We start from the raw sequence: 17,498 nt of genomic DNA on the forward strand, positions 1-17,498 counted from the left end.
AACCTTTAGCCCTTCCAAGTCAGCGTTGGGAGGAGGTCCCAATGGATTTTATCACAAGTTTACCCAAGTCTGAAGGAAAGAGTGTCATCATGGTGGTAGTTGATAGACTTACCAAGTATGCACACTTTTGTGCATTCTCTCATCCTTTTAAAGTCAATACAGTTGCTACTGCATTTATGGAAACAATTCAAAAGCTACATGGAAACCCAAAGATTATTGTAAGTGACAGAGATCCCATTTTCACTGGAAATTTTTGGACCAAATTATTTTCTTGTCTTGGTACTCAATTAGCTCATAACTCATCTTACTATCCTCAATCTGACAGGCAAACTGGCATAGTGAACAAATGTTTGCAAGGATATCTTTGTTGATTTGTATCTGATAAATAAACACAATGGGTCAAGTGGTTACCTCTAGTTGAATGGTGGTACAACACTTCCTTCCATACTGCAGCAAAAATGACCCCATTTATGGCACTTTATGGATACCATCCATCACATTATCCTTAAGAGAAAATTCTAAGGTTCAAGCAGTGGAATATCACATCAAGCATCAACAACAAGTTCTCCAACTCTTAAAGGATAACCTCACTCTGGCGCAGAATCGAATGAAACAACAAGCAGATCAACATCACAGTGAAAGAAGTTTTGATGTAGGCGACTGGGTATTTTTATGGCTACAACCATACAAACAAATGCCCCTCAAGCAAGCTAAGAAGGATAATAAATTATCACCCAAGTATTATGGTCCTTACAAGGTGTTGCAAAAGATTGGTACTATGGCATACAAATTGGAGTTGCCTGCATCTTCCCTAGTACACCCAATTTTCCATGTTTCATGCTTAAAGAAGGTTATCGGCAACAAGATCTCAGTTCAAACAGCATTGTCAGAACTTGATGAAGAAGGAAAAATCATATTTGAGCCTGAAGCAGTTATGGAAATAAGAACTCGACAACTACGGAATCGATTAATTTCATAGTATCTCATTAAATGGAAAAACTTACCCGTTGAAGATTCCACATGGGAGGATGAGAATTCTATACAGAAGCATCCAGAACTATTCAAGTGTTGAGGACAACATTTTTTTGAAGAAGAGGGGCATGTTAGGTCCCTATAATACTAGTGTATCCCCTTTATTGTTATTGTTAGTGTAACCCCCTATTGTTATTGTTGTGCCCATGTATCCCCCATATTGTTATTGTTGTGCCCCATAGAACCCACTATTGTTATTGTTGTTCCTTTACATTATTATTGTTATGTAGGCTCTGATTATATTGTGACCCCTTAGACTCCTATATATACCAAGGAGGTCTTATCATTTGTATCATCAAATAATTGTTAATTTATGTGATGTAAATGAGGTTGCCCCCTCAAAGAAACTTTTTCTCAAGTCGTTGATCTATCTTTTCTTCTATTTTGTGAGTTGGTTGCATAACACCAAGTCATATCTTATGTTATTATGGTTGTGAGTCATTGTATATTCATCAATTCTCTATTTTCTGAATTTTCTATATTACACGCATAAAAACAGTGACTTAATAAATTCAAAAGTCTAAAAAAAATAACCCTCATAGTATAGATTTTGGATTCTCGGCATAAATTTATTAGATCTGTTGTGACGAACTGTCTAGTGGAATATCCACGGTAATTTACAAATCAAAATCCCATGGTAATCAGAGAAACTCTGAAAAATTGGAATGCATCCAAAAGTCAAGTCATACTGGGTCAGGAAAATGTGACCAAAGGCCAGATCAAAAAGGAGCTTTGATACCAATAAAATGGACAAAGTTCATTTACTAAAGAAATATCCAGCATAAGGACATACAACTGAAATCCATATAGGTATAATGAATGAAGGAATAAGATAGAACAAATGATATAACAGTTAAAATGACCTACATAACAATATATATATGCACATTGATGGGTCACGAGGTTGATGGGACATGTCTTTTTGTTACGTAATGTGTCACTTCATTAAACATTGTTTACTATTACTAGTAATATTACTATTAGAATATACATGTCTATTACAGAGCTCCATTTTGTCGGCTAGGATTTTTCTTACCCATTCATTGCTGTGCTTTTGGAGAGCTAGAGCATTGTACTAGCCTCGGGATGAGACTATGGTATCAACATGAATTTCATCTATATATATATATATATATATATACTTATATATATATGAAGATTTCAGCTGTTCAAAACTGTATTATTGTTTGTTTGATTTATAGCTGTATTTATCTTTGCTTGATTTTCAGCTATATTTATCTTCATGGTTTGGTAATTTCCAGCACTCATATGTCTTGCTGATTTGACGTGAGTTAAAGCTGAAATTCTTAAATGATCCATCATTAATCTTAAAGAAGATAGGGAAGACTTACTACTGTAAGTACAGCTATCATAAAGTAAATTTTAGATCAGTTTTATGAATGTTAAGATTGCCCTAGAGGGCTAAAACTTGTTGGCACACTTCAGTATCTTCTCTCTTACGCTGCCTTTTTTATTGGGTTTGGTAAGAGATGAAATATTGTTTGTTGTTGCTATATTTTATTTATATTTGATAACAGCCCTAAGGCTGAAAATTCACAGGGTCAAGATCAGGGAAACCTCCAGGAAAAAGGTGAAATTTATGAAATTACACTAACTGCCCTAGTTCAGAAAATTTCTACAAAATCAGTATATTTATTCTAAAAACAATGTGAATTAGTCCACATATTTACTTTATACATTAAAATATATCTATATATATATATATAGAAAATGACAAAGCTAAAGAACACATGTACAACCTGAGAAACTTCTTGCCATTTTTGCATTCTCCCAAAATAACGTAGAACCAAGTTTAGATCTTGCGTTTGCAATTTTTCACCAACCCTGCAAAAAATGAAAGGACCAGGTCGCTTGATTTCAAATACAGTCATTTCATTTCACGCTCAAACTTGGCATTCATATTGAAGACTTTTAAATATTAGAGCCAACTAAATTATACAACGCAAATAGTTACAAGATTATGATAATCCATTCAAATACATTGTCTCTAACCATATTATAAATATACTTGAGATCAATAAATGTGTTGTTGATTCCCGGATGCGGGTGCTACGTCGCATCACATGGAAGAGCCACTTGCCACAGAGGGGAGGTCACGCGACGGACGGAGATCTTTATGGCCCCTCGCCGCCAACTCCACAGGCCGGGCATTGCAGTTCATCAGCCTTAATGAAGGTGCAGGGAACATTGAAGGGTTAGATGGCCGCATTCAATGCGGGAGAATTCCGACGGAATGTGGAAGGCAATAAGAATTGCAGAATGGGGGCAGACGCTGCTCAGTGCGATGGTGTATATGCCCAGAATTCGGAGCAGAGCGGTGTTATTGTCGATTTGGGGGAGGCTGGCAAGCTGCTGGTCCTCCCTGGTTCTTGCCTGCGCGCATTTGTGTGTTGCCTGGAGCCGAATTGGAGGAGAATTCTGCCTAAGAAGGAAGCTGCTGGAAGTATGGTGCGAGAGAGGATGCCGTGCAGAAGAGGAAGGGGCTCAGGGCGTGGCAGCTCCTCTCGCTCGCCTGCAGCAGACACTCATCACCACTGCTGCTGTTGTTACTGTCATCGACGTGTGGGAGCTTCCCCTGTTCAGGCAAGCCATTTTGTGGAGGCTGGAGGGTCCAACAATGGCGAGCCAAGGCTACCTGCGTTTGGCTCGGTTATTTTCACGTTGGGTAATTCCAGGGATAATGCGGGTATCAACGCCCACATATCCGTTCTGTTCACCAGGGTCCCTGAGGAAAATGTGGAGGGTCTGTCGAGGCCCCTTGCAGTGGAAAATCCCATGGAAAACGAGGGAGGAATTCAACAATCCCTTGCAGGGGAAATTCTGTCGGAGCATGGAGGAAGGCGGCAACAGTCTCTGGCGGAAGAAATTCGGGTGGTTGACAAAGGAAAGCGTCCACTGGGTGAGGCTTCAAGCTCGGGGGGCAACTCACTGCTGGAGCCCCACCATACATCAAGCCGTGCGCGTGAACCTGAATTGCCAGCCTTCATGGATGGACTACCCGAGGGACAAGGATGGGCGTGGATTCGGGAGGCTGAGCCAGAGGAAGCTGAGCCTGAGGAAGCTGCGACCGAGGACTAGGCCCATGTGGCACTCTCACGTTCTTCCAGGAAGCGTTTGGGATCGTGGACGGTTTAGTGATCTTTCCTGTTGTCTTGTGTCTTACATTGCTGGTCTCCTGTTCAATGTCGTTGGACTCTTGTCTTATGTTGTTTCTTGTTTACTTCTATGATATGGATAGCAGTTTCTCTGTTTTGGGACATAAGCGCATTCCCTGTAGAAGTCTGAGTCATATAGCCTTCGAATTCTGCCCCTGCGTGGGTTCTTCAGAAATGTTTAGGATCTTTTTGCTAGTTGATGCACTGGTCAATACTGGAAACATCACCAGGTGCAAGTGTTTTTGGAATCTGTTACAGCTGCCCATGGAGCCACAGTTGGAAATGGGCAGCCAGTTCTCTCGAATGTAAGTTTCAGCTGTACATATTAATACAAAAGTAGGTAGTGTTGCTTACAAAAAAAAATAAATGTGTTGTTGATAATGAAATAAACATACATGAGTTTCATTGTTGTAAATGTTTCATGGAGACTTTTTCCTATCATTCTAATTTTGAAGGCATAGTAATGAGCACATTATTTATTTAGAAGGAAACAATGTAAGGAGGTTCTCCAACTTGTTTATTTGTTATTTTATTTCTGCAATTATTTGCCATCTATCAATTTAAGTTGCACATTGGAAGTACATTTCAGCCATAAAACGGCACCTTCATATTAGCATCAATGAGTGGCATCGCTAGCCCTACAAGACTAGTTTCCATAACACATTTCCAGCAAACATTTGAGGTTAAATGTATAAATTTAGTTCCTTTTTCCCTTGAGTGTGCAATCAAAGGATGGAGGTATATCAAACTAGTATTTGTTGAAAAATTAACAGCACTGGTGTTTGTTAGGATTCTTCACTGCTTGATAACAGTTTGTGAAGCACTTTTACAATTATCTTAGCTTGATCTTCTTCTTATTATTACTGTCTGTGTTTCATCAAACTGCTACCAAAAACATAAAGACAAGAACACAAATGTTGGCTCTCTGCTTCCCATCGATGTTAACTTTGAGTACGTGAGCAAAGGAATTTTGCTACAAAACTTTTAGAATTGTAGAGAATACCTCAATCACATTTTTCAAATTTATAATTTCAACTTTATATATTTTATAAAATTATGATAGCCATTATATCTTTGAAATTGCTTGGACTTCTATGAGTAAAAGGTTCTTAAAATTATCGAACAATTTGTAGGTCTCACTCTATACTAGTGCATAATATAATTTTTTTAAATGATTAAGACCAAAAAAAGGTTATAGAGAAGTAATTGAGGTATGCATTTTAACATTTTGATATGTCAAGTCAAAAATATATTAAGAAGTATATATTTTGTGTCTATTATTAATTTTATTATATTTTTAATATTATTATATTTTTTGTACTTGCCGTATCCGGATCCTGGATTTTCAAAAAACTAGCGAATCCGTATCCGTATCCGTATCTGTATCCGTATCCAAATCCTGGTAACTTAGGTTATTCCTCTCAAAGCATAAAAATGACAAAATGGGAGCACAGATAAGGCGCAAAAGAGCTGGATGAAGGAAGAGTATATCAGAAAGAAAAGGAACAGATCTGTTAAAGAGATCAGCGAGATATTAGTGTGCCGTACAGGCCATACCACTGTTGTCGCTGTCTTTTCTTTATGCACAAGCCGTACACCTTCAAAACAGGCACAAGCCATACAGCTTCAAAGCAGGCCATACACTTTCAAACCTGGTCATACACTGTCTTTGGTGGATTACTGGAGTATACTTCAGTGTTGAAGGGGGAGAAAGCACGATTTGCAGTCTAGGAAAGGCAGAAACAGAGCAGGCTATACTGCTGTAGCTGTACACTCTTTTACACATCCCATACATTTCTGTTTAAGGTGATTTTATTGACCATACAGCTGCTGGTTCAAGCAGGCTGCAGAGGTCACCCTGTAAGCTTTGAAAAAACAAATGAAAATCTGATTAGAAGGAGAAATCCCGGTGCTATCTGTTTTATTTCTTCCACTGTTCATTTTTCAACAACTATGTGATTGATGCAATGTTCAAAAATTTAAATTTCTGCTGTTAAATAATTTTTGTTTTGAGTTATTTGATGAGAGAGCATTAGGACAGCAGTCACCTAGGCTTGAGAAATTTACATGTAAAGAATTTGTTGAATTCTAAGAAGAAATGGTAAAGGTCCTTACTGCACTTCAATCTTCCAAATCCATTCACAGACCTTTAATATTTAAAGTAAATCAGCAGTGGAATTAAGGAAATACCTAACCAAGCTAGGAACTTTGTTGCAGGCCAAGAAAATAAATGGATAAACGAATTCCAGCAAATGTTAGGTTGTGAGAAGATGCAAAAATAAATATCTGCAAGGTTGGGTTACAGGTAGTAAATATTGAGGCAGAGGGACCAGCATAGAGTGAAAGTGGTAAAGATCAAAGTATATCTGCAAGTTTAGTTTGTGAGCCTGAAATCAAACCATGATAGTAGGTTTGGAATTTAGAATAAGGATGCAGATTTGCAAGGTTAGTAATTCCGAGACCACACAAGAAAGCAGGAAACAAACAGATCAACTATGGAAGCAAAGGCTGAACAGATTAGAAGTATAAGAGTTTGAAGTAGAATTGTTTATAGTTCTCTATTTTGTACTTTGTGTGTAACAGAATAAATATTTATTGAATGCTCCAATTGATGTAAAATGTGAGAACTGAGTTTATTGAGTCGTACTGTATTGTATAATATATTGCAAAGGATATTAAAAGGTGTATGCTTGTACCTCAATTGTATGTAAGTCCTTATGATGTGATGATTAATGGTTTGTCTAGTGTTCTCTATATTGTAGTGTGGTAGCCCGGGGAGTTAGCTCAAGTGGTTGAGCACTCTGAATTGCAAACAAGAGGTCTCAAGGGTCGAATCCGCAGACCGATTATCTGTGATATGTTAATACTCACTGTCCCAGGTTAGATGTAACCAGGGTTTTTTTGTGCATGATATGATATATATATATATATATATATAGAAAAGCATTGTAGCGTGATTGCATTTTAACCTCCTGCTACCGCACTACCACTGGGATAGTTGTGGTAAGCAAATCATTTTAATTCCGTTGCCAATTTTGATATTACAGTTGTTGTCCCGCAGTATGGTAAAGGAGAATAGCGAACTGAAAATTTTGCTCCTTGGTGAGGGGAAGGTGAATTACTATGGTTACAGTTACCCTTAAACACCGTTGAATCTCTTGGCATAACTCTGAGATGGAAGAATCTTCCTGTGAGCTCAGGCAATTTGCCTCAGGCAAACAAACGAGGCGAGGTGAAAACTTCCTTAACAAAGCGCAATATACCAAAAAGAACACTATATTATTATTTGTTATTATTATAACATACGTATGCATCAGCAGTACAGAATGTTATATCGTAACAAATAAAATGGTATACTTATTTTCTAAATTTATTTTAACAGTTTCTTACAAAAAATTCAAAATTGTATTCATGTACAACCGTGGTCCTTATGTGCATGTGATTCTCTTAAATCAATGTAATAACTGTGGAATTTGTTGTATGCAATTCGAATTCTTTAAAGATAAATTTCAAAAAAATACCTTTCGAGGGTATCGGACAAGTTCTCCGTCATCTGAATCGAAGTAATGGCGGCCCTTCTTTGAGGCCAAGGCAGGCCACCCAATAAATCTCCTTCGCCTTCTTCGTTCGGCCAGAAATGCTTGTGCAGCTCCTGTTCAGACGAGTCCTCTGTCGCTTCCTTGGGATTCCGACGAACATAAACTCCTCTCCTGTAGCCGAATTTAGGGATTGTCCCGTTATGCCGTTGAGAAGAGTGGGAGGATTCGATCTCTTGACCTCGGTTCCGAAATTTATACGTGTTCTCCTCCGGAGGCAGTACGAATTCGGTGGCCCGAAGCTGTGCCAAAGTGCCATTTGCCTCATTGTGGCTGAATTTGGTGGGAGCGAGGTGTGGGACGCAGATGGAATTGCATAACATGAAGGTCGAGGGATGGATTGAGCCATGGAGCTGCATTGTGCTTCCCATGTTACTACGAAGCAAATTGAAATGGATATATTCAATCTGTCTCGTACTTTCAAAGCGGGTGAATGCTTTCGGGTCAAGAGTCCCTTAAGCTCAGACAGTCCGCGAAGTATAATAAACTTTCGGGCTGTTCGTTTCAGGAGTCAAGTCGATTCGATGATCGGGATTCTGTCAGTCGTGTTTCCTTCAACCAGGTCTCCTCCCTGAGGGCTTGGGTTTTAAGCGGCCTTCCTTCTGTGGGTCGTATGAGAGGACGCGGTGGTGTGAGTAGCGACAGCGTATCGGACATTGAAGCAGCCTGCGGTACCCAAGGGCCAGCAAATCGGATTGCCCAAGCAGTAAGTTCTAGTGTTCGGTCTCCAGTCCGTTCGCAGCAGGTTGAGGATGTTGCAGCTGACTCAATGAATGGAGAGCTGAACGTAGGTTCTGTTCCGGGGGGCTTTCCTATTAATGGGTCAGCGGTTTTGGATCTGCGCGGGGGCTCTGATGAGCTGGTAGGAGCGGAGAGATCAGGCTGGTCTATTACTCGTTGCTTACAGAGCGGTCCGGCCGGTTTTGAGCGGAACTCGGTGTTTCCAGGTACGTTCGTTTCGGTTGATAATGGAACCGTGGGTAGCTCGTTATGTAATGAAGACCCTATTTCGAGCCCGTATTTGAGTTTTAACGTTAATTCGGATAGCGATTTTAATAAACATGATATTAATATAAACAATCGTGAGGATAGGAATATCGCTGTAATATTCAAAAGTAATAAGGATGATACGCCTAATTGTGATTTTATTAATGTATTTAATAATAATAGGCATCATGGTAATAAAGATATGAATGTTAATGTTAATTCGAATAGCGAAATGAATAAGCATAATATTATTATAAACAACAGTGAGGAGAGGAATAAAGCTGTAATATTTAAAAGTAATAAGGATGAAGTCGATTCGCCTAATTGTGATTTTATTAAAGTATATAATAATAATAGGCATCATGGTAATAAAGTATTGGATGGGATTGATAGCCTTTATTGTAAGGCTGATATTAAGGGTGATATTAAGGGTATGTCGGTGGGTAAGTCGAGGTCCCTGCCTATGGACAATAAGGTGGTGAATCTGTCAAGTTTTTTCTTTCCACCTGCGGTTTTTAATCTCTTAGGGAAAGGTCTTAATTTTGTCTTAGCTCCTAGAAAAATCTCGATTGAGGACATCATTTGCGATGTGGAATATGGCATTAAGAACCTTCCTGATAAGATTAAAGACACGATTAGGCAGGATTGTGCCGTTACCCTGAGGAGGGCTAAGCCTCCCCGTAGCAATATCAGCAAGGCTGAATTTGAGGCTCTGAAGAGCTTGAACGAGAATCGTGAAGTCGTGGTCTTAAAAGCTAATAAAGGTGGGGCTGCCGTTATCTTGGATAGAAAAGATTACAGAAATAAGATGCTTGACCATCTGTGTAACAGTGGTAGTTATAAGAAGCTTTCGAAGAATCCCCTCAAAAAGGTTTCCAGAGCGGTCGCTCTTGCGATCAAGTCGTGCAATTCCACGATTCCTCTAGCTCAGAAACTTATTGAGGGTAACCCCATCACTCCTAGGATTTATGGTCTTCCTAAAATCCATAAGGATGGGGTCCCCCTGAGACCAATTGTCAATACCATCGGTGGTCCGACTTACCTCCTGGCCAAGTTCCTCGCTGCAAAGTTGAGACCCTTGGTTGGGAAGACTGAGTCCTTTGTCAAAGACTCAGCTTCGTTTATTGAGGATCTTAAGAAAATTAATCTTGAGCCCGAGGACATTTTGGTAAGTTTCAACGTGGTCTCTCTTTATACTTGCATTCCTATCAATGAGGCCATGAAGGTAATTAATAAGCTAACTGACCCTGATACGGCTAAGTTAGTTGAACTTTGCCTTACCTCTACCTTTTTCAGCTTCGAGGGAGAATTCTATGAGCAGACTTGCGGAGTTGCCATGGGCTCCCCTTTGTCCCCTGTCGTGGCTAATCTCTTCATGGAGGAGTTTGAGTCTAAGGCTTTGGCCTCCTCTCGCCTCTTACCAAAGCTTTGGAAAAGATTCGTTGATGACACTGGTGTTGTCTGGTCTCATGGACCTGAAGAGCTGGATCGTTTCTTCAGTCACCTCAATAGCCAATCCGCCGCCATTAAATTCATGATGGAAAAAGAAGATAATGGTTGTCTCCCGTTCTTGGATGTTCTCATCTCTAAGAAGGTGGATGGTTCCTTTTCTCATCAGGTGTATAGAAAGAAGACGCACACTGAGCAATACTTGCATGCTTCTTCGCATCATTTCCCCGCTCAGAAGATAGGGGTTCTTAGCACGCTTGCCACCCGTGCTGTTAGAATTTCGGATGAGGAGAGCCTGGAGTCGGAGAAGGCTCACCTCCTAGAAGTCTTTGAGAAGAATGGTTACAAGAGGCACCTCGGTCAAAAAGCCTTCCTCAGGGCCAAGAAGGAGCCTTCAATCCAAAGGGTTCCTAGTGATCATATCATGGGTGTGAATCTTCCTTACATCCAAGGAACCACGGACAGGATTGCGAGGATTCTGAAGAAGTATAATGTTCCCGCAACTTTCAGACCTCTCAATACTATCCGTGGCTCCCTCAGGTCTGTGAAAGACCCAATTGACCCTAAGGACATGAAGGGCGTCTATGTCATTCCATGTTCCTGTGGGACCCCTTATATTGGTGAGACTGGTCGCTCTATCAATCAATGGATTAGCGAGCATTCGGCGGATTTAAGACATGGTAGGACCAAGTCCTCGGCCCTGGCTGAGCATGCTGGGAAGACTATGCATCATGTATGTATAGAGGAGGCTCAAGTCATTGCCAAAGTTGCGCAGTTTCACCATCGAAAATTTAGAGAGACCCTGCAGATTGAGAAAAGGCCAAACAATCTTAATAGGGATGATGGCTGGAAGATTAGCAGTTGCTGGGTCCCAGCCTTATCTTCCTAGCCTCCTCATTCCCTTGTTTTTGTTTGGTCTTAGGGTTTCTTTCTTCCCTTCCTTTAATTTTCTTTTAGTAGATTTGTCCGATTATTTTGGAGTGTTTGAGCCTTGAATAAGTTAGGAATCAGTCTCGGGCTTATTAGGGTATTAACCTTAACCTATTTATGATACTATTGGGCATTTATTATTATTTTTTCATAAATTTATTAATTATACCTTGATAATTATTTCGATGATAAATTGAGTTTCCCTTTAACTAATGTCTAAAAAGACCCTTTTTTAATCCTTATAAATAATAATAATATTTACCTTATAACATAGTTGACTTTAATATTTTTTTAAATAAATATCGATTATTAATAGAAACTTGACCTTAGGTTTAAAGGATAAATTATGATAGGCCAATAATTTTAGTTATATTTTTAGTAATAAACATTCAACCCTATAGGTAATAATTTATTTACCTAAGGACTTAGTTACCTCTAATATTTTTGAATAAAAAATATTGAACTAATATTGATTATTTGACCATTAAGTTTAAAGGATAAGGACTTTACCCTTAATTATGGCATTTACCTAGGATAACAAAACTCTAGGAAGAATAATGTTTTAACAATTTGTTTGGGATTAATAATTATTTAGTAGTTATAGAGTATTCAATAAACATATATTATTTTATATAACTTATTATTTTAATGACCATTATATTTAAATAATGAATATGATATATTTTAAAGAACTAAATAATAACTTACCAATGGACCATTAAGTAATTATTACATAATTACCTAATGTAACTAAATTATAAAAATAGTAGTGATTTATTACCATTCACGTGTATTTAGATAGTAATTGAATAATAATAAATCATTTAATATATATTATATAATGACCATTATAATTAAAATATTAGTATTATACTATAGAAATAATATTAATAATATATCTATTTATTTTTAAACTAACAAATGAATTCAATTATTTAATGATATATCTATTTATTATTAAATAAATATATTATTAAATAATAATTATTTAATAATATAATTAAATAATAATAAATCATTTAATATATATTATATAATGACCATTATAATTAAAATATTAATATTATACTATAGATTCTCTTAATATTTGAAATAATATTAATAATATATCTATTTTTAAATTAATTTATTATTATTCAATTATTTAAATAATAATTGAATAATATTAAATCATTGAATATATATTATATAAGGACCATTATAATTAAAATATTAATATTATATTATAGATTCTCTTAATATTTGAAATAATATTATATCTATTTATTTTTAAATTAACAAATGAATTCCTTTATTTACCCATTTTAACTATTTCTAGAAATATTAATTAACTATTTTAGTAGTTTGACCAGGTTCATTAGGTCAAATTAGCCGTTAGCATTATAGCTGTTGGAGTCTCTGCACACTCTATTTAATCTAGCTAAGCCGGATTGGTTCTTCAACTTGTCCTGACGATGAACCACACTGGTTGGTTCGAAACACGTCGACAAAAGATTGGTTATGTGATTTTGCCGAAGACTATCTTAACGATATCAATGTTCTTATGTTAATTGACATGAAAATTTATATATCTCGAGTATGTCATCGTCGAGGTTCAATATTGATCAGGTTCAGTGTTGATTTTAGAAAGAAAGATATCCTATGGAATATCCTCATCTTTACAAATTTGAAGTTTGGGTTTAGTTCATTCATATTTAATGATTTAAAAAAAAAAAAAATAATAATAATGGATCCAACTTGATTTTGCTTAAGCCACACTCATATCTCATACTTATATTAAAACAAAAGCTATTATTGTTATAGTAAAATACTATAAAGAAAATAACATTTTTTGAGAATGTGAACGTAAAAAGAGAGATGGTTATTATTTCTCATGTTTAAGATATTAATTATTATTTTTTTAATTATAATTGAATTTGGAGTATATTTTAAAATTGATTTTGTTTCTAAGAGTGCGTTTTTTTCAAACATAAGGAAACAAGTTAACGACCCAAGTTCCAAAGGCATCTGGCACGAGTGAAAGTCTACCCCCTTATGAGCCACCAACGGGTTATTTTAGGTGGTGTGGTTTTCCTTGAATAATAGTGTGAGTCACCCTGTATTTGCGGATAACAGTCAGAAATGGTTGCCCTCATCGTTGGTTTGACATTTGAGTTATGACAGGTTTTCCCACTGTTTGAAAAAGAATGTATAGTAACTAATTATAAGTTAGGAAGTAGATTGATGGACAACTCAATTATAACAGGTTTTTTCCCATTGTGTCTAAAAGTTAGGAGGTAGACACCCACAGAGTGTAGAATAGATGTTGGTGGGGTGTATTGTTAAGTCACTATGTGATGTGAAGGTCGTCGATTCGAAACTCTGTGGGCAAAAATCCAATCACGTTAAGGGTTAAGGGTTGGTGTGGCCCAAGCCAAGTGAGGTCCCCAGGTGATTTTGACAGCTTAGATGCCCCTCGGTTGCGGTTTCTCAAGCCACAACTCAAACCTGATATAACCTCTGATGAACTCAAACCACTTGACAAACAAACCAAAAAAGTTTTGTGATATAGTTATAAACCAAAAAAGTTTTGTGATATAGTTACATAGCATTTGGTATCAGAGCTTTTGCTACTTCAAACCTGTCATCTTGGAATTTTCACTATAACTCTTTTTTATGTGAAGCCTCAATAGCTGAAATTTCGACCACGTGGAGCCAAAATCATGATGAACATCGTATAAAAATTTCAAAGCTTGGTTCACTATATTCTAAGAAATATAGTTCGAGCTGGAACTTCTTGCACAAGTTTAATGTGAACATGCAGAAAGTGATTCAAGACATTTCGTTGGTGACAACCTTGGAAAGGTGGTCACTAATGCCATCTTGTCAATTCACTTGAAAATAAAAAATAAAAGTGAAAGTATAATGTTCTGAAGTAAACTTAGTTTTAGGGATCTAAATGAAATGTCCTAAAAGTTTTAGAACATTAGTGAATTAGATTAGGAATTAATCTTAGCTGTACATCTCAAGATTGAAATAGGGGATGTAGCTAGAATTGAGGAGATTGGTTATTCCTCTCAAAGCATAAAAAGGACAAAATGGGAGCACAGATAAGGGGAAAAAGAGCTGGATGAAGGAAGAGTGTATCAGAAAGAAAAGGAACAGATCTGTTAAAGAGATCAGCGAGATATTAGTGTGCCGTACAGGCCATACCACTGTTGTCGCTGTCTTTTCTTTATGCACAAGCCGTACACCTTCAAAACAGGCACAAGCCATACAGCTTCAAAGCAGGCCATACACTTTCAAACCTGGTCATACACTGTCTTTGGTGGATTACTGGAGTATACTTCAGTGTTGAAGGGGGAGAAAGCACGATTTGCAGTCTAGGAAAGGCAGAAACAGAGCAGGCTATACTGCTGTAGCTATACACTCTTTTACACATCCCATACATTTCTGTTTAAGGTGATTTTATTGACCATACAGCTGCTAGTTCAAGCAGGCTGCTTACAGGGTGACCTGTAAGCTTTGAGAAAACAAATGAAAATCTGATTAGAAGGAGAAATCCCGGTGCTATCTGTTTTATTTCTCCCACTGTTCATTTTTCAACAACTATGTGATTGATGCAATGTTCAAAAATTTAAATTTCTACTGTTAAATAAATTTTTTCTACTGTTAAATAAATTTTGTTTTTGAGTTATTTGATGAGAGAGCATTTGGACAGCAGTCACCTAGACTTGGGAAATTTTTTTTTTCCAGAGAAAAAAGCATCATAGATTATATTGAGACAATATAAAAAACATCATAAAGATACTAAGATATAAAAGGGTGGCATATGACAGCCACGATCCGAGACATCTTGAGGAAAAGGCACCATGTACAGAAAGATAAATACATCACCATGAAGCGAAAAGGATTGTGTATACAGGACATCCATATTGCAATACATATACATCAAGTTCAGGAAAATAGCTAAAAGGCACCAAAATTAATAACCAGGGGGTAACAAATTCCAGAATCCAACAGGACTTCTCTTCCTCCATTACTTCGATAGACCAAAAGCCAGATTCATATAGCAAGCCCCTTCTTTTTGGGCTGCTTTTTTGGAACTGAATCGTAGATTGCAATAATGTGATGCAAAATGGAACTATAGGGTTCCTTTGAGTCTCTTAAAATTTTATAATTCCTCCACTTCCATGCGCACCATAATACAATAATAATGAGAAGAAGCCGTGGCACCCTTTGCCTGCACCACCTTTCGAAAGCTGCATGGATAGAAACAAAAACAACATGAGGAAAACCAAAAAGAATGGCCAGATCGTACCAGATTTGCTGAGAGGATTTGCATTGGAAGAACATGTAGAGATTTGACTCCTCGTCTGATTCACACATCGTTTTACATATAAATAATTTGTTGAATTCTAAGAAGAGAGGATTTGCATTGGAAGAACATGTAGAGATTTGACTCCTCGTCTGATTCACACATCGTTTTACATATAAATAATTTGTTGAATTCTAAGAAGAAATGGTAAAGGTTCTTACTGCACTTCAATCTTCCAAATCGTGTTGTATACAATTCGAATTCTTTAAAGATAAATTTCAAAAAATACCTTTTCGAGAGTATCAGACAAGTTCTCCGTCATCTGAATCGAAGTAATGGTGGCCCTTCTTTGAGGCCAAGGCAGGCCACCCAATAAATCTCCTTCGCCTTCTTCGTTCGGCCAGAAATGCTTGTGCAGCTCCTGTTCAGACGAGTCCTCTGTCGCTTCCATGGTGTTCCGACGAACATAAACTCCTCTCCTGTTGCCGAATTTAGGGATTGTCACGTTATGCCGTTGAGAAGAGTGGGAGGATTCGATCTCTTGACCTCGGTTCCGAAATTTATACGTGTTCTCCTCCGGAGGCAGTACGAATTCGGTGGCCCGAAGCTGCGCCAAAGTGGCATTTGCCTCGTTGTGGCTGAATTTGGTGGGAACGAGGGGTGGGACACAGATGGAATTGCAGAACGTGAAGGTCTAGGGATGGATTGAGCCATGGAGCTGCATTGATATATCTTGGTAGATGACATATAAATTATGTGTTCTCATCATCTCATATTTGAGTGCGTTAATTTGTTCTTCCGTTTAACAAGCACTTTGTCTAAAAGACCTCATTAAGGCCAATCTTTATATGATTTTAAGTGTGTGTACATAATCCTGTGAGAGCTCTCTCAATATTTGATCTGATATAGTTACCCAAAGAATTCCAATATCCTCGAAAATTGGTAAAGGTTGGAATGTAATAACAAATTAGGGAGGAAAACCCAAACTAACATTCTGGCAATCAAGATACAATTAAAGATATAAAAAAATTGTGAACAAATGATTTATAAAAGCCCCATGTTTCCCCAAAACCAAGGACCTCCACAAAAATTGTGAACAAATGATTTATAAAAGCCCCATGTTTCCCCAAAACCAAGGACCCTCCACAAAACTCTGATAATTAAAATCATCAAAGAAATGCATAGTAAAAATTCTTTTAAATAAAGATAGACATCACATTTCTTTATCCAAGATGAAGGAATCTACATATTTTTCATATAAGGAACATATATGGGTAACCTCTGATGTTATAATCTCCACCATTGGTTTACACATCTATTTTTGTGATATTGGAACTTCACTTATGTAGGTCTCAAAAATCCCGATTAAATAATTACATCCACCTACTTAATTGTGCTCTGTCGAGATGTTGTTGTAAGCGTCTGAGAAAATCATACATATGTGTATTGAAAAATTGATTGGACCGTGCCCTACTTTATTTTAGCTTGACAATATGGTGCAAACCTTTGTTTTTAACATATATTCATCTCCCTATCCATTTAGTGTATGTATGAGATATAATGGTATCTAAGATTATGTATTGTTATTGTGAGAAATTTATTAGAGCGAGGAACCTCAGTTTTCAACAATGAAACCTGGAAAATATTACTGCTCGGGCATTCAAACATTACCATAGTCGTATGTCATATTGGATTGGAATGTTTATATACATATAAAGTTTGGAAATAGAGGAAATTAGCTTGAAGCTGCAACCCTTTACTTTTGTTAATATTATTCTTGGGTTAACGAAGTTGTCAAATCGACTGTATGCAAATACCAATTGATATTGTTATTTTGCCTTTAAAATTGGGCTAATGAAACCACTCACTCAAATTATACAAAACTGACTTTATATACATAAATGATTTGTGAGTAGTCTCATAATCAAGGAATTCATCAACGTGAATATTCTAGCCCATGTCACTTACAATTCAACTAAATAATTGACTAGGTCCGTAAATAATATGGACAAATTGATTGGAAATCAATGA

The 17,498-nt window shown here is 37.1% G+C and overlaps 1 protein-coding gene across 2 annotated transcripts in view; it reads right to left on the minus strand.

Annotated features, from left to right (window-relative positions):
- LOC149225662 (pentatricopeptide repeat-containing protein At1g10910, chloroplastic-like) overlaps positions 1-8,804 on the minus strand; it is a 277,506-nt gene extending 268,702 nt beyond the window's left edge. For both annotated transcript variants that reach the window (XM_089377249.1, XM_089377248.1), the window contains exons 1-2: positions 7,730-8,804; positions 2,793-2,877 (exon numbers count right to left, since the gene is read on the minus strand). In XM_089377249.1, the coding sequence (XP_089233375.1) occupies positions 2,793-2,877; positions 7,730-8,175 (531 nt within the window). In that variant the 5' untranslated portion in view covers positions 8,176-8,804. The remainder of the gene's footprint in view (positions 1-2,792; positions 2,878-7,729) is intronic.
- Between the last annotated feature and the right edge of the window lie 8,694 nt (positions 8,805-17,498).

Source organism: Pinus tabuliformis, chromosome J (assembly GCF_031772625.1).
Source record: "Pinus tabuliformis cultivar Carrire ecotype Pingquan chromosome J, CPIR1, whole genome shotgun sequence".
Lineage (NCBI taxonomy): Eukaryota > Viridiplantae > Streptophyta > Pinopsida > Pinales > Pinaceae > Pinus > Pinus tabuliformis.